This window comes from Saccopteryx bilineata, chromosome 1 (genome assembly GCF_036850765.1).
Source record: "Saccopteryx bilineata isolate mSacBil1 chromosome 1, mSacBil1_pri_phased_curated, whole genome shotgun sequence".
NCBI lineage: Eukaryota > Metazoa > Chordata > Mammalia > Chiroptera > Emballonuridae > Saccopteryx > Saccopteryx bilineata.
Window position 1 is genome coordinate 82,500,947 of NC_089490.1, and position 18,465 is coordinate 82,519,411.

Here is an 18,465-nt window from a genome sequence, read left to right on the forward strand (position 1 = left end):
CAACATGTGGTAGATGCTATAAATCTAGGTCATAAAGATAATATTCTTCAAAAGAAAAATAAACTACTGCCTTTGTTAATTCTAAATTGTATTTATTATTCTTTAATTAGGAGATTTAAAGGTACTATTTTAATACAGCATTCTGAAATCTCAAAATAAATAGCAAGAAACAGCACACATTTTTAATGCCTTGAATCTTTAATTTTATGTAATAGCTTCATTTGTAGTTAAAAAGTTAGGGGGAAATATTTAGATAACTCTGAAATTAATACCATGTTTAAAGGACTCAAAGCAAATCCTCACATGGCTTCAGCATCCTCTTTCATTAAGTGGATAGCTGCCCAGATGGTCATTTCCCGACACCCTTTCTCCTTCAAGAAGCGGCTGATTGGCTCTAGGTCTGGGGCAGATAACAGACAAGATAAACCAGAACATTTTGTCATACTAAGTGGCTGAGAAGCTATCTGAAACTATTAGAAACACGTCAGAAAACATCAGAAGCTACCTGAGAGGCTCCCCCAGAGCAGCAAAGACATGTAGAACATTAGGAAGAATTACAGCTACAATGGACTGAAAACAAGTGGTTTAAAAGTCAAGTGGTTTAAATCAAGTGGTTTTAAAGTCACAAGTTCATAATGATTAAAACAAAACAGGTTCCTATCATCTTTCGGTGACACCACAAAATCAACTCATTACTCTGAATATCGGTAATTAAGGCAGGGGGTAGTGCAAAATGTACCTTGTACAACCTAACAGTTGATTAGGGGGAGATTCTCTTTATAAAATATTGCAGCTAATAAATAAAAAATGAATGATATTTTGCAACCCTAACATTTGGTGGATCTAGGTAAAAATCATTATCACACACAAAAAAAACAACCAGATATTATAAGCCTCTTGATAAGCATACAAATCACCAACAATGGACCATTACTGAAAAAAACAAACAAACAAAAAAGAAAATCTTGAATCTGAATAAGCCTCTGGAACTAATTACCATTCACAGGAAATTCAAGAAAAAGAAAAACATGTCAAATGCCACCACAAAGATATACCGTATTTTTTTACTCCAAAAGATGCACCTGACCATAAGACACACCTAGGGTTTTAAGGAGAAAAATAAGAAAAAAAATATTCTGAACCAATTGGTGTGTTAAAATATTTAATAAAATACCATATTTTTTGTTTCATAAGACGCATGGGCATTTTCCCTTCCACTTTTTTGGGGGGGAAAAGTATGTCTTATGGAGCGAAAAATACAGTACTCATCAAAATCCAAACTGGTGAAAACTCCACAAGTCAATCCAATTTCTTCAACAAATAACTACCACAGGTAAAAGAAAGGAGGAAGAGAAAGAGAAGGAGGGGGTAGGAGAAAGAAGAAGAGGAGGAAGGAGGAGAAAGAAGAGAAAGGGAGGAGGAGGAGAAAAAGAAGGGGGAAGAGAAAGAGGAGGAAGGGGGGAGGAGGAGGAGAAAGGGGGAAAAAGAGGAGGAAGGGGGAAGAGGAGGAGGAGGAAAAGAAGGAAGGGGGAGGAAAAAGGGGAAAGAGAAAGGGGGAGGAGCAAAGGAGGGGAGGCAAGAGGGAAAAGGAGAAGGAAAGGGAAGAGGGAGATGGGGAGGGGGAGGGGAAGAAGAAGGGGGAGGGGAAGAAGAAGGGGGAAGGAACCCATATATGAAAAGGTTTGAGACCTATTAATCGCATTGGAATTATTGCAATGTGTAGCCCTTATCTGTATCCCAATTCAAAGAAATAAACTTAGGCCCTGGCTGGCTGGCTCAGTGAAAGAACATCAGCCTGATCTGTGGATGCCCCAGGTTCAATTTCTGGTCAGGGCACACAGGAGAAGCAACCATCTGCTTCTCCACCCGTCCTGCTCTCCCTTCTCTTTCTCTCTTTCTCTCTTTCTTTCTCTCTCTCTCTCTCTCTCTCTCTCTCTCTCTCTCTCTCTCTCTCATCTCTTCCTGCAGCCAAGGCTTGATTGGTTCAAGTGCATTGGCCCCGGACACTCCACCTCAGGCACTATAAATAGCTCAGTTGCGAGCATGGCCCCAGATGGGCAAAAAATCAGCCTCAGATGGGGGTTGCTGGGTGGATCCCAGTTGGGGCACATGCAGGAATCTGTTACTCTATCTCTCCTCCTCTCACTGGGAAAAGTAGAAAAATAAATAAACAAACAAACAAACATGGAAAATATAGACAATGGCGATAATGTAAATGCTGTTTATTTGATACTAAAAGTTTAAATTTTTAGATGTGCTAACTGCAGTACACTTTCATGTGAAGACTCTTCTAGAGGTACATATAAAATATTAACTGATAAAATTTGTCAAAACTGTTTTAATAGGGCAATGGCATAGGAACAGGGGACTGTCGTTTTAACTAGAATGACAATGAGCAGGTATTAGGGGACTGGAAGAGATGATCTAAGTTTCCTTCCAGCTCCTAAATTCTACGATATTGACTAAAATAATGCACTCTCAAAACTTTATCTCTACCAAACACATTCCTAATTTGTGTGTGTGTGTGTGTGTGTGTGTGTGTGTGTGTGTGTGTGTGTGTGTGTGTCAGAGAATACAGAGAGAGGGACAGATAGGGACAGACAGGACAGGAAAGGGATGAGAAGCATCAATTACTCATTGTATCACCTTAGTTGTTCACTGATTGCTTTCTCTTATGGGCCTTGACTGTGAGGCTACAGCAAACCGAGTAACCCCTTGCTCAAGTCAGCAACCCTTGGGCTCAAGCTGGTGAGCCTTGCTCAAACCAGATGAGTCCATGCTCTAGCTGGCAACCTTGAGGCTTCAACCCTAGGTTCTCCGCATCCCAGTCCAATGCTCCATCCACTGCGCCACCGCCTGGTCAGGCAACACATTCCTAATTTTGATCATTAGAATCCTTTCATTTATAAAGGAAATTAATAATGAAATAACTGCCAGGAAAAATTCTCTTAAAAAATAAAGAGTAATGCACCACATGCCCTTTCAGTGTTTGTAAGTATTATAAAGCTATACTCATTACATAAGACAGCAGCAGATTTACTAAAAAAGACAAAGGCAAATCAAAGGAACAAGGTTTTGAAGAGGGCCAAAAAGACAAAAAAAAAAGATTAGTTCCACTGTCTAGAAAATCTGTCTTCAACCTTTAGTGTCCTTGAGCTAGTTTACAACATTAACAATTGCAGAAAAATGATAAGAATGCAAACGATTCCTGTCCATATAAACGAAGATGGCTTGGGTCTGGCTGGAATGCGGTCAACTACAGCCTCCCGCACGGACAGCGTGTACGTCTATCTGAGTTTGCTCCCACCTCCTTTACTGCGTACTCTCTCATGGCCCTCTGAACTCTTTGCCAGTTGCTCATTATCTTCTTTCTTCTTTCTATAAAAAACTGGCAATCCAGAAATTGATCCAAAAAATATATCAAAGTTTAATACATGATATAGATATTAAGTGGAAAAGATAAATTTATTCATGAAATGATATTGCTAGAATAATGAAAAGCTAATATTTAGGGAACATTAGCTACATACCAGTCTGTCCACTAGATGCTTACATCAAAAACAATTCCTTTCACAGGTACAGAAACTGAGGCACAGAGGGTAAATAACACTTCCAAAAACTTACACCTGGTGACAGAAGAAATCAAAATTCGAACCCAAGCAGTCATCAAAGATTATACAATCTTGCAAAGTCAAAGGACATAAATAATTCATTTGGCTCTATACTTCATGTCTTCCTCAAAAATAAATTAGAGGTTAATCAAAAATGCAGACACCATACTAAAAGAACTAGAACATACAGGTGTATATTTCCACAACCTAAGTGGAGGTTTTACTAAGTATATAAAATATTGCAAAAGCCTTAAGAATAAAATTAAGAAGCCTACCTAGATTTAAAAACAAAAAGAAAAACTTCTAAAAGGCTAAGAATACATATATCATTTCAAACAAAATATTAAAAGAAAAAGTTTCTAAAAAATATTATATATGACGAAAAGATTCATTTTCTGAAAATGATCTTTAATAAATGTATTATAAAAGGTAACTGGATATGAAAACAAATTAACATATTGGCCCCTGAACAAAAATGAAAGAGAAATAGTAATTAAATATGATTAGTGAAGCGTTGGTGACCCCACACATTCAGGTGCTCTCTTGGGGTATCATTTAGAAATATTTCTAACATTTTAAATAAACATACTCTCTGATTCCAGCAATTCAATTTCCAGAAATTTATAATCCCAGATTTACTTGTCCAAAACTGCAAAGATATTTTTACAAGAATGTTCACTGTAACATTATTTGCAAAGGTTTTTAAAAAAACAAAACCTGGAAGCAACTGAAATGCCCATCTACAGAGAACTGAAAAAATTATGAAGTATCTATACAGTGAAATAGTATTCAACCATTGAAAAGAGATAAAAATACATAATTGTGTTAAAGTGGAAATATGTACAAGACACGTCAGAGTAAGTAAAAAAAAGCAAGTTAAAGAACAGAATATGCAGAATTGTAAAAAAAAAAAAGGTAAACAAAAAAACCTTTGGCAGGAAAAGAAAAGCATACATGCTGACACGTTTGTAGAAAACAGATGGGGGCTGGGCATTACAGGGGACTTCATAACTTATGTTTGACTTCAGTTTGAATAGTCCTTTTACAATAAAACAAATATCATTTTCTTAATACAAAAATGGAATCCCTTGTCAGCATGGGGAATGAAAGGCTACTCTTACTCCACAAATACATACTGCTCACAAAATAAGGGGATATTTCAGAATGAATATGAAGTAATTTTAAAAAGCATTTTTTTTTTATCAAACAAGAATATCAGAAAAGCAAATAACAAGTCAAAGAAAGTTGTTTGATTATACAAATGAGATGCAAAACCAACTTTTATTTCCTTGGTGAAAATGCACTACACAAAAGGCTGAAAGTACTGGAGTATCTGATCGTTCCCTGATCCCTTAATTTTTGTGAGCAGTGTATCTTTAACACCTACTGTCTAACAGACAGCACAGCTAAAGTTGGGGATGCAAGAAATGAGGCAAAAAGAAACACCACACCTGACAATAATTCTCATAATATATGACACACAGAAAAAAACAAAACTAAATTTTTTTTTTAACTTTTAGAAGGAAAGCAAGGCTGGCAACAAATAAGACCGAAATTCAAGATAAAGCTAAACTGAATCCTAAAGATTAAGTACATTAGAACAAAAAAAAATATATCAAAAACTAGAAAAAAATACACAAAATTATACCAAAAGATAGAAACGGGTATATTAATATGGGAATCTAAGGCTATTTTTATAAAGGAAGAGATAATAAATAAAACCTCAAGCTCTTAAAGCCAAACAAATATATACATTTATAAACATGCTATAAAGAGTAACTTTGGCCTGACCAGGCAGTGGCGCAGTCAATAGAGTGTCAGACTGGGATGCGGAGGACCCAGGTTCGAGACCCCGAGGTCGCCAGCTTGAGCACAGGCTCATCTGGCTTGAGCAAAGCTCACCAGCTTGGACACAAGGTTACTGGCTTGAGCAAGGGGTTACTCAGTCTGCTGTAGCCCCATGGTCAAGGCACATATGAGAAAGCAATCAATGAACAACTAAGGTGTCACAACGAAAAACTGATGATTGATGCTTCTCATCTCTCTCCATTCCTGTCTGTCTGTCCCTATCTATCCCTCATTCTGACTCTCTCTCTGTTCCTGTAAAAAAAAAAAAAAAAAAAAAAAGTAACTGTGTCATTCTGATTTTCCAGCCATAGCATGATGAGAACCTCACTGGATAAAGGCAGCAGTTTGCTAGTAAGTGGACAGAGGGGAGGAAGAAGCAGGAGGCTAAAGGACTGACTTGTACATTCACTGATTTCCAAGGCACAGATACTCCAACCAAGGATGATTTCAAGCTATCAAGATTTTAACAACCTGGCCCTGGCCAGTTGGCTCAGCAGTAGAGCATCAGCTCAGCATGTGGAAGTCCCAAGTTCGATTCCTGATCAGGGCACACAGGAGAAGCAACCATCTGCTTCTCTACCCCTCCCCCTCCTTTCTTTCTCTGTCTCTCTCTCCCCTCCCACAGCCATGGCTTGAATGGTTCAAGCAAGCTGGCCCCAGGTGCTGAGGATGGCTCCATGGTCTCACTTTAGGTGCTGAAATAGCTTGGCTGCTAAGCAACAGAGCAGCAGCCACAGATGGGCAGAGCATCACCCTGTAGTGGGCTTGCCAGGTGAATTGCAGTCAGGGCGCATGTAGGAGCCTGTCTCTACCTCCCTGCCTCCCGCTTTTCACTTTAAAAAAAAAGTTTAACAATCTGCTCACAAATTTCTGACCCTCATCCGTCAGAAGAGGCCAACACCAGCACACCATAGTATGTTTAATGGGTCTTGTTAAAAACTGTAGCTTTTTTTAAAGTTCTAAGTGAAAGGATATCATATATATACACTAATATGCACAAGTCATGAGTGTATATAGATCAATGAATTATCAAAAAGTGAACTATTTGGGCTTTCCAAAAGGAAACTGTCTACAACTTTCTATCATTTAAGATATAATAATTTCTCCCACCTTAGAGAAAAAACTAATTGGAGGAAAAATATAAAATTTCCTAAACATAAAGTTACATCAGGCAACTTATTACAATTTGAACTCCTCTATATTATAAATATAACTTGAAAAAAAATGTAAAGCTGAGACTTAACAAGCACTAAGTTTTGTCTCTGTTTCTGTCTCCTAGAAAAATCATTTTAACCTTCCTTGAAGCTCAGCTCACTGCTCCGCCTGCTGGAAACAGACAAATCTGTCTCCGGAAAGGACAGACAAGCCCTGAGCAAGGACGTTCTTTCCTCTTCTTTCACAGAAATTAAAAATTCAAGTATTGACTTCAGGCCCTGGCTGGTTGGCTTAGTGAACAGAGCATTGTCCTGGCGTATGGATGTCCCAGGTTCAATTCTCAGTCAGAGCACACAGGAGAAGCAACCAACTGCCTCTCCCCCTCCTTTTCCCCCTTCCCTCCCATTTCCCCTCTCTCAGCCAGTGGCTTGACTGATTCGAGCATGGGCCACAGGTACTGAAGATGGCTCAGCTGATTTGAGCACTGGCCACAGACAGGGAGGGGGTTGCCGGGTGGATCCCTGGTCAGGGGTACATGTGGGAGTCTGTCTCTCTATCTCCTCTCCTCTAACTAAAACAAACAAACAAAAAACACACACAAAAAATGGACTTCATCAATGAGACCTAACATGGCCTACATGAAAATCAGCAGTAAAGTAACCTGGAAAGAAAGTATATTCACCAAGAATAAAACTACCTTCATGGTAGAACAGTCATAATCACATCCTATACATGTAATAGGAGTTCTGAGGATCACAAGATCACATACAGCTCTCCAGACGCCATGGAGCAGTGATCACATTCCCCACATCCCATCTGGTGACAGTGGATGGGCCCATCAAAGGGCAACCGCCCCACATAGATATTTGCCAAAGTGATTCCCTCTCCAGCATTCCTATTTGTGTAGAATGGCCCTGTCCTGTTTTTCAACATGCTTAAATCAACTTCATTGAGGTGGAATTCACATGCAATAAAATACATGCTCTTAAGTCTACGGAACTGAGTTGTGTCAACGCACACTGCTGTGAATGACATTTCCATCACCCATGACATTCCCACGCGTCCCTCCACTTCCAGTCCCAGGTGACACCTGAGCTGCTTTGCCACAATGCACAAGTTTTGTCTGCTATCATCTTTCAGAGATAGAATCATACAGTATGCTCTCTAGTCATCTGGCTTCTTTCAGTCACTGTGTTTGAGATTCATCTCTGTTCTCAGAAATGTGGTTCCTTTTTAATGCTGAATAGTATTCCAGAGAAAAAACAATTCCAACTTGAAGAGCAAAGGGAAGAAGAAATAGATAAAAATAAAGAGAATCTCTGAAGTGAAAGGGAGGGAAACAGAGGTAACATGAGCTAGCTCAGTGAGGACCTGGGAGGTCCAGGGAGGCTTGAAGAGGACCAACAACCCCTGAAGGAGCTAAACAGGACGGTGGATGAATAGGAGCCTCCTATCATGGTCAGAAGAAACTCTAGAAGGTGATTTAAAATGTGCATCAAAAGTTTTAGAATTGGATAAACCCTATACCCCACAGTCCACTTTGAAGACTGTCCTAGGTTAAGAAGCATGAAAATGTACAAAGATGTACCTACAGAGACACGCATTATAGCACCATCTACAACAAACATAGATGAGAACAACCTCAATGTCCAACTCCCCGTAGTTGGGCAAATAAATGATGATAAATCCTTTAGTAAGAGTGTTACTCATTCAGAAAGTCTTGTTTATTCATTCAGAAAACATCTGCTAAGTGCCTATTATGTACATAGTACCATGAACTTGGTCACAACGTTTGCCCCCTGTCTAACCACTGGTGGTACCCTGGACAGAGCACTGACCTGGGACACCGAGGACCCAGGTTTGAAACCCGAGGTCACCAGCTTGAATGCAGGCTCATCCAGCTTGAGCGTGGACTCACCATCTTGAGTGTGAGGTCACTGGCTTGAGCCCAAAGGTCACTAGCTTGAAGCCCAAGGTTGCTGGCTCAGCTGGCTTGAGCCCCTCCCCTCCCCTCCCGTCAAAGCATGTATGAGACGCAATCAATGAACAACTGAAGTGATGCAACTACAAGTTGATGCTTCTCATCTCTCTCCCTTTCTGTCTCTCTCTCCCTCTCTTAGAAAAAAAACAAAAAACTTCTGCCATTATGGAGTTTACATTCAGAAGAAGAAACAATAGGAATTTATAAAATGATGGCATAAAATGATTTCATTGTTAATATATTCATGTGTGTACATATGTATGTATGTATGCATGCATGTATTTGATGTTATCTGCCTAGAAAACTTTTTTTCTTATTAAGTGAGAGGTGGGGAGGCAGAGACAGACTCCCACATGAACCCCAACTGAGATCCTCCCGGCAAGCCCTGCCAGGCAATACTCTGCCCAGCTAGGTTGCAGCTCCATTGCATGGCGATCTCGTTATTTTAGTGCCTGAGGCCCAGGCCATGGACCCATCTTCAGCACCTGGGGCCAACTTTGCTCGAACCATTGGAGCCATGGCTGCAGGAGGGGAAAAGAGAGGAAGAAAGAGGAGGAGGAGGAGGGGCAAGGGTAGAGAAGCAGATGGTCAGCTCTCCTGTGTGTCCTGACCAGGAATCGAATCTGGAACTTCCACACGCTGGGCCAACACTCTACCACTAAGCCAACTGGCCAGGGCCAGAAAATTTTTGTCATTAACTCTGAATGGTTGTGAATAAAGACACTGTCTATATTTCCTCAATTGTTCTAAAATAAGGATTGTCTTCGTCCATTCGAACTACTCTAACAAGAAGAGCACAGATTGAGTGGCTTATAAACAACAGAAACTTATTTCCTGCCATTCTGGAGGCTAAGTCCGAGATCAGGGTACCAGCACGCTGGTTGGGGTGAGGACCTCCGGCAGGCTGTAGATTGCCAGCTACCGGCTTCCCGCTATGTCCTCACATGGTGGAAGGGGCAAGGGGACTTCCTGGGGTCTCTTTTATAAGGCCCACTAATCCCATTCATAAGGTCTCCATCATGACCTGATTACAACCCAAAGGCCTCATTCCTAATACTACCATCTCTGTCACTAGCTTTTCAGCATATGAAGGGGGAGACGGGAGACATTCAGGCTACAGCAGATACTCATGTAATATTTTCTGAAAGCTTTTTGGAAAGCATTCTCATAAAGGCCCTAGCTGAGTTAGAAAACCCATCTTCTCACCTCATCATCCGCACGCTGCTCGGAGGTCAATTTCAGCACAACCTCACACTGATCCACAAAGGTGCTTGCAACCAACTCGGCGTGGCTCAGAAACACAGGGACATCATCCTTGGTCAGAGGTTCATCACCCACTATTTTGGCTATTATAAGGTCTAATAATGTAACCCTGTAAAACAAAGGTTTTATATCCATTACAATACTGAAATTCTACAACACTAAAAATATTTAGAGAGAGCACTTTAAGAGAGTATTTTTACTTTTTAAATTCCTTACTTTACTTATAATGTCTAGCCAGGGAAAACATTTTTTTCAATTAACTATTTTTCTAAATCTTGATTTCTTTGATGTGACTCAGCTATAAGACGAAGCACCTTTTCTATCCATTACTTTGAGCACTGAAACAATTCAATGTTTCAGAAATGCTGTCAGTTTATAATACCTCTACAATAATTAACGATAGCAAAGTTAAGTGGGCTAACGGTCATCACTTACAAGAGCAAGCATTTTACACTCATTTTCTCATTTAATTGACACAAAAAATCCGAGGCAGGTGTTGTCCTCAACCTGGTACCTGGAGTGGGTAGAGGAGGTTTACTGAGGTAACCTATACAGGTCATACCCCCCCCCCCCAAGCCACAGCATGAGGATTCAATCTCTGGCTCTGGGGTTGGGAGCCTTAACTACTTGTTTAACTGTCTTTCTTGTGAAGGCTGGCATTTTTTATTGTTTCATCCTTTTAGTTTACAAAAACAAATCTGAAATCCAACCAATAATAGCTTTTATATCAATATTTAAATTATCAATAAATACTGTTATTCAACAACCTCTTTCCTTCTCCTGGAAAAAACAAACCACACGCAAGACAATCTATCCAGTATAAGTCAACTAGGAGGTGCCTCAAAACCATATTTTGATTTGGGATTATATGTGTAAACCTTCATTTACTTCTACAACAAGAAGTATATGAATATCTAAAACTCTTACAAGTGGGGGGAAATACACCTGCATTAGGTATGGAGCATTTCTTACTGAAAGAAAGCTAGGAACTGCTTATTGCTTCAAGTTAAGAAAGAAATTTTGAGGGGAAAGATTCAGTCTGGAAAAATCACCCACAGATCATAATGACGGTCAACTCCTAAAACCTCAGATTTCTTATAGCAATTATTACTCCAAAATCAAACAAACAACTCCCTCAACTGAATACAAAAGAATGGCATTAGGATGTTTTATTTTCCCTTACTCACATAAAACCTTTAAAAATTAATGGGGCACTCTCAGGCCATGAAGCCAGGCTTTCCACTTTCCCCAAGCAAGATGGCTTTCCACGATATGATGGGCAAGGAGGCCACCTACTAAGTGTGACTTCAAAGGAACCCAAATGTCTGCTCTAAAAATACTCCTTTTTATTTTGGGCCAATGTGGCTGTTATTGTTGGTATAAAAAGTCATGATCCCTGGCTTTTGGGAATTTAGTGCCTAAAGGACTATTACTGAATAAAGGCAATCTAATATAAGAAAGCAATTATATCAGAGTAAGTCACAGGTGCCCAGAGAGTAGTGTAGAGAAATGAGGAATAAAACAGATGGGTCATAACTGGGCAAAGGACCAAACACATGGCAGATCTTGAAAGAGAGGCAGATCCTGAAGGAGTTCCATGAGGGTTAGGACAGAAAGGGCAGGCCATGGGTGGTGGTAATCAAGGATGTACAGCAGCGACAGAAAGGCTCAGGGCCCAGGGGGATGAACCGAGAGGCCTGGAGGCCGGAGCTAAAGGAAAAGGAAAAGCAGGTTTGCCTTCTTTACAGATTCACCCAGAGGCAGTCCATGCTGGACTTCCCCTTGTTCACAGGTACACTCTGTACTCCACTACGTCATTATAAGGGACATCAGAGGAGATGGCTAGTGAATGATTTTGAAGAGGAAAAAAGGGAAAAGTCAGAAATCAATCTTTAAAATATAAACCAAGCTTAAATATCACCTGAGAAGACATGACTCTTCATTTAATGATGCTACTTACATTAAATCATCTGCCGATGAAAACTTTTAATGGCTCCCACTATTAAGGGTTGGGTCCATTTTCTGGATATCTACCCCAAAACTTTGAGAATACTTTATCCATAAAGATATCTGCACCCTTCAGTTCACTGAAGCATTACTCACAACAGCCAAGACATGGAAACGACCCAAGAGTCCTTCAACCAATGACTGGAGAGAGATGTGACACCTTTATACAATAGAATACTGCCCAGCCATAAAATCAAACACCATCATTGCAACAAACAGGTGGAGCCTGAGAGTATCATGCTGAGCAAATGAGTTTTACGGAGAAGAACCAGAGCCATGTCTTTTCAGTTAAATGCGGGATACAAACCAAATGCATCAAACAAAAATAAACCCAAACAAAGTCACAGACATAGACAACAGAATAGTGGTTACCAGAGGGGCAGGGAGGATAGGGCGGAGGGGGGGGTGATGAAGAGGGCCAGGGGTCAGATACATGGTGAGGAAAGGAGGCCAGACTTCAAATAGGGAGCACACAATGGAGTAGACAGATGTCGTATGATAAATTTGTACACGTGAAATTGATATAATGCTATGAACCAGTGTTACCCAAATAAACTTAATTTAGAACTTAAGTTTTTTAAATGGGTGGGTCCAAAGTGCTTTAGCCTGCTACACAACGCCCTCCCAACCAGAGTCCATGCCCAATCCTCCTCTCCATCCCCTCCACCTTAGCCACCATCAAAAAACCACCCTTTTCTCAAAATAATCACACACATGACAAGTAGGAAATCTTTTCCAAAATCATTTTAACTGTACAATACATTTGCCATCCCTGTTCTACGCCAGCAAACACATGTACTGAAAGGTCCTGTGTAGTCAGGGAAAGCGGGATATAGTGTGGAATGTCTTCCTCCTTGCATCTGGGGGCACGGCAGGGAACTACACTGAATACTTCCTTGAAAACAGCAGAATTCAAGGAGTCTAACATGTCATTCACTCTGATTTATTCATTCAGGGGTGAAGGACACAAAAGCAAGAAAGACCTAGTCAAACAGGTTGGACACTAGTCATCTAAAATTATTACACATCAGTGTGAGTGTCTTGGTTGTTTTAACTCTGAAATCATCACCCAGGCTGCCTCAGGCTCACCAGACATAGCCCCTCAGTTCAGAGTCAAGCTTCTATAATTTTATCTTTCGACCACTGGCTGTCATTCACCTTCCAGTTTTAATTCACTTCTGATTAAATAGTTACATACTCTGTCCTCAAAATTATGACTCCTGTTTCATTTTTAAAAATAGCAAAGCAGATATGAAGAACTTTAGGAAAAAATTCTACAGCAAAATTTATATTTTATGCTTAATTTGATACACACTACAATTTCAAAAGTCATCCTTGAAACATCCTGAAAACTTGTGGGGGTTTTTTGTTTGTTTTTTTAATCAGAGGATTGGAGTGAGAGACAAAGGAGGAGGGGAAAGAGTGAGTTTTATGAGATTTTTAAGGCAAGAAACAACATTCTGTAATTCTGAAAAAATAATATTTGTAACTCAAATTCAAAGACTGGCATGTCCAACAAATTCTGATTCACATTTGATCTACTCCACATGTAAGTTTGTTGACTGGGGTGCCACAAAGGCCAAAAGTGGTGTTAACCAGGACGACAGGCTAACCAAGACAGAGGTAGGCAGACAGCTGTTGCTGCATTTACCTCATTAGTTCTTTAATCAATTCCAAATATAAGGAGCACGTGTGCTGCAAGGAAAACGGTCACTGATTTTTAGCCTCAAACAAACTGAATTCAAATACTACCTCCGCTACCTTTGTAGTGACCCTGGGCAAATAATTTATAAAGCCTCAGATCCCTGATTGGGAAAATAGCAATAACATATTTCAAAGGGTCTTATCGAGGAGGAAATCACAGCAGCTACATGCTGCTGCCTTCCATACATAGCAGGGATGCAGCCTGGAGGAAAAAGTCAAGGGCACCAGGGCACTAGTAGTAGTGGTGGTGGTAACAGTAACAATAGTGGCGGTAGTAACAACGGTAGTGGTTGCAATAGCAGTGGTATTAACAACAGGGGCAGCAGTAACAGCGGCACTAATAGCAGGGGTAGTAAGAGCGACAGTAACAGCAGTAGTAACAGATGGAGTAGTAACAGCAGTAGTAATGGAGTAGTAAGAGTGGGGCAGTAACAGCAGTAGTAACAGATGGAGTAGTAACAGCAGTAGTAATGGAGTAGTAAGAGTGGGGCAGTAACAGCAGTAGTAACAGCAGGGGTAGTAACAGTGGTGGCAAGAACAGTAGAGAAGCATAGCAGCAGAAACATCACTCACATTTACTGAGTGATAACAATATGCCAGGCACTGAGGGATTTCTATATTTCAGTTAGTTACCACAGCAATTTCCTGGGGTGGCTACTGTTATTATCCTATCCCCATTTACAGACAAAACAGAGTTCTAAAAGGTTAGGTAACTTCTCCAGAGTAACAAGTGGCACAACTGCCTTTGCTGTTAAGTGTTATGTCTCACAGACTATAAACCTGAAAACTACAAAAGCTATTTCCCAAGAGCAGCCAAAGTTAGTGTCATTCCAACTCAATGGGAAAAGGGAACAGAAAAATGTATAAATGCAGGCTCCCATTTCTGCTGAGTCATACCACATGAACTGATATTGACTATCCAACAAAACTTCCTCACCAAGTACTCTGCCCAAATAAACTACCAGGGAAGGAGTCCCTGTGACACGGAAAGGACGAGCTTCAGAATGTACTCGTCCCCTTTCCTTCCTCACCCACCTGCTGAGGGCCTAAACAGATCACCACCCCAGCCCCATCACTGTTCGCATTATGCCCAGAGACCCCCAGCAGGTGCTGAATGAATACAGTGCTTGTTTTACTGCTTGTCTGACACCCTCAAGCATTCTTAAATGGAAAAGCCCCCATCCCAATCAGATACTCTGGTTCTGTAGGTTGGGGCACAGCTTCATTCCTCAGGTGACTCTGATATGTGTTCCTGACTGAGGAGCAGCACAATGTCTTCCCAGGGCTCTCTAGTGAAGTCCCTCATCCTCACCCAGTTACAGCAACATTCTGAATGACTGTCTCCTCCATTCTTACGAGGATGACAGCCAGCACCATTCCAGATGCACAGGAAAGAAGTTCATTCATTACATAGCTCTGCTGAGAAAAACCCTAATCTTTTCAATCCTATTTATCTTCTCATGTACAACTCTGACATAGAATGTATCCTTTATTGCCCAAAAGGTGTCAAGAGAGAACCCAAGAGCCTGGACTTTCCAGCGGAACTCTGCATGCCTGTCAGACTCCACCCCTCCTCCCAGCACCTGCCCGCTCAGCACACATAAGCATGGCACCCTCAGCAGTGCACTCCCCAGGACCTCACCCACCTCTGCAGGGCAGCAGTGCACTCCCCAGGCACTGCACTTGCCTCTGGAAGGCAGTCACTACAAAAACTCAGGGCTCCAGCCTTCCCTTGACCCCAGGACTCTAACTCCCAGAGGGCTCTGTGAGCAGTGAGGTAATCCCACTGGTAAGTGCCCCTCCCACCTTCCATGTATGCATCACCGCCTGGCAGCGCTGACACTTTACATCTTTATTTTGTGTCCCTGTTACCACCAAATACAAGCTCCATGAGGACAGGGAATTTTGTCTGGTGTATTGAGCCAACACTCCATAAATACTTGTTGAATGAACCAAACACCACAAAGCCTAACCCTGGCTTTCCTGCCTAGAGTAGCTCTTGCTGCTCTCTCATGAGTGTCTTTTATTTCCACCAAACTGGGGTTCTTCATTTCTCCAGAACACATCCAAAGGATCTTTCACCTGCACTCGCCAGTCCTGTTCTGTTCCTTCAACTAAAAAACGTCCACACTTTCCTTAAACATGTATCTGGAAAAATCCTGCTCACCCCGCAGGCTTGTCAAATGCTGCCTGTTTCATAAAGTCTTTACTTAGTCCAAAGGCCACAGTGAGCCCTCCCTCTCCCCTCCACCCCATGTCCCTGAACCACTGTGTTTGCTCCTCTCCTGTGATATCACCAAATTTACCCTGTGTTACAGTTACCAACGCCCTCATTCTGCCCCTCCTACCACGGGTTTCTGGCAAAGTTCACAGAAAAGTAAGCACACCCTTGAGGGTAGGCACTGTCTCTCATTTAGAATGTGGCACTCTCCTCGGAGAACAAAATATAGTGCCCTGTTCAGAGCAAGGGAGTCAAAATTACCTACTGAAATGGAGCAAATCAAAGAAATGTTAATGGAACTAAAAACACAGAGGGATAAGAAGTGTTCACAAACTGTTTGCCTGTGTAAAGCACCGTGACCTTCTTTCTGCATTTAGGCTCCATTTCCTTTCATCCTAAGTGGTCAAATAGATCACAAAATTTGCTGGCATAATTAAATTGCTCCCATGTGTGGCTATGTGCAATTTAGAGGGCATGAGAAACAAATGTACAAATATCAAGCCAGAATATATTTGGTTGATGGTCTTGAAAACAAAGTTTGCTGCAACTAGAACTCTGGCTGAGGCCACATAACCACGTGCAATATGAACCACATGGACCCACCCCCAATAAAATCTGTCTCCCAATGAAACTAAAGGTTAGGTGGTCATTCATGTCTTCATCCAGTCACTGAACTAACATCGGCGGATTGATCCAGACATCTGAAACACCACACTTGACCCAACATCAGTATTAGAGAAATACACCAATTGACATTCAAGAGAAATAAACCACCCAATGGGAGAATGATGATCTCTTTCCTTAAAGATATTCAAATGTCTTCATACAGTGAATTGTTAGGTGTTTCACGTTTTTCACATATAACAAAATGTTATCCTACCTAATGACCTTCAGGAGGTGATATGGTGCAGTAGTCATCAAGACGGATTGCAGAGCCAGGCTGGCTGCCCAGACGAAATCCTGGCTCTGCTGTCCACTACAATGACACCGTGGACAAGTTACTTACCTCTCTTCCTCCCTGTAAATATCTACAATGTAGGGACAATAATAGTACCAACCTTCTAAGGCTGAAATGTTGATTAAGATTTGCAGAGCTGGCCCTGGCCAGTTGGCTCAGTGGTATAGCGTCGGCCTGGCGTGCAGGAGTCCTGGGTTCGATTCCTGGCCAGGGCACACAGGAGAAGTGCCCATCTGCTTCTCCATCCCTCCCCCTCTCCTTCCTCTCTGTCTCTCTCTTCCCCTCCCACAGCCTAGGCTCCATTGGAGCAAAGTTGGCCCGGGCACTGGGGATGGCTCCATGGCCTCTGCCTCAGGCCCTAGAATGGCCCTGGTTGCAACAGAGCAACGCCCCAGAAGGGCAGAGTATCGCTCCCGGTGGGCATGCCGAGTAGATCCCGGTCGGGCGCATGCGGGAGTCTGTCTGACTGCCTCCCCATTTCCAACTTCAGAAAAACAAAAAAACAAAAAAAAGATTTGCAGAGCTTAGGACACTGCCTGACTTCCTAACAAGAGTTGTCCACAAGTTCATTAAAGAAAAAAATTGTAAATACTTTTACTAAAAATGTATTTGTTGTAAAAGCAATTAATAACCATAACACGAAATGTAGAACAAAGGTGAGGGAGGTTCTTTAGTGACATTTTTTAGGTTTAGGATATGGTCAATTAACTGTTAACTTTCTGACTTACATATATGCTCATATAAAATAAGCATTTTGAAAAGAGCAAGGCCTTATCCTGAAATACACCTCAACATCTCATTGTACCTGGAAAGATTATAACTAAATGCCTGATGCCCAAGGATAGCAGTCCCTTCTCCAACTTTCTGTCCTGAAAACAGCCTTGCTACCTTTTTGTCATTCTAGCCTCTGCTGGCTTTGGGCATCTTTCTGCTACCCGCCCCCCCCCCCCCCAAATATCAGGGACTATAATTCTTTTTGATTGACCGTTAATCCAAAATGACAATATTACTATCCCCTATGTGACAAACGCAGCTAAAAGCAGTATCCCCTTCTTGAATACTAGTGTGTTGGGCAACTGGTGTTCTCAGCATTTCAGATACCACAAAAACTCACTGAATGTAAATTCAATTAAAAATAATTTTTTTGGTCAATTAAAAAATTACCATCACACACTTTCAATATATGTAATTTACAGTTAACCTACAACTGTCAAACTAGATATTAATATTAACACAGTGTACTTGCTTTTTTAAAAAAATATTTTATTGATTGATTTTAGAGAGAGACTAGAGAGGGAAAAGGTAGAAGGGGGAGCAGGAAGCACTAACTCGTACTAGCTGCTTCTCATATGTGCCTTGACTAGGCAAGCCTGGGGTTTCAAGCCTGCGACCTCAGCATCCCAGGTCAACATTCTATTCACTGCGCCACCTCAGGCCATGCTCTTGCTTTTTTTAGATAACAAGTAAATGTAAGTAATGCTCTCATATTTTCTTGCCACACTCAACAGGCTTGTCCTGCATGCCCCACTCTGGAGACAAGTGTACCAGTACAGCAACTGTACAATGATGGCTGTCACCAGAAAAAGTACAGGCACCTGGAGAAAGAGGGCAGCATGCAGCTCAGCAAATCTGCCTAGACAGGGACTGGAAGAGAGATGTGGGCTAAGCAACTAGTCCTGGGCACTTTCCTTGTTTCCTGCCCCGTCCCCATCCTCTG

General features: G+C 41.4%; 1 protein-coding gene across 1 annotated transcript in view; it reads right to left on the reverse strand.

Moving 5' to 3' along the window:
* Window positions 1-18,465, reverse strand: part of ATXN10 (ataxin 10) — a 172,866-nt gene that overhangs the window by 100,305 nt on the left and 54,096 nt on the right. The window contains exon 7 of the mRNA XM_066255553.1: window positions 9,802-9,967. Within this exon, the coding sequence (XP_066111650.1) occupies window positions 9,802-9,967 (166 nt within the window). The remainder of the gene's footprint in view (window positions 1-9,801; window positions 9,968-18,465) is intronic.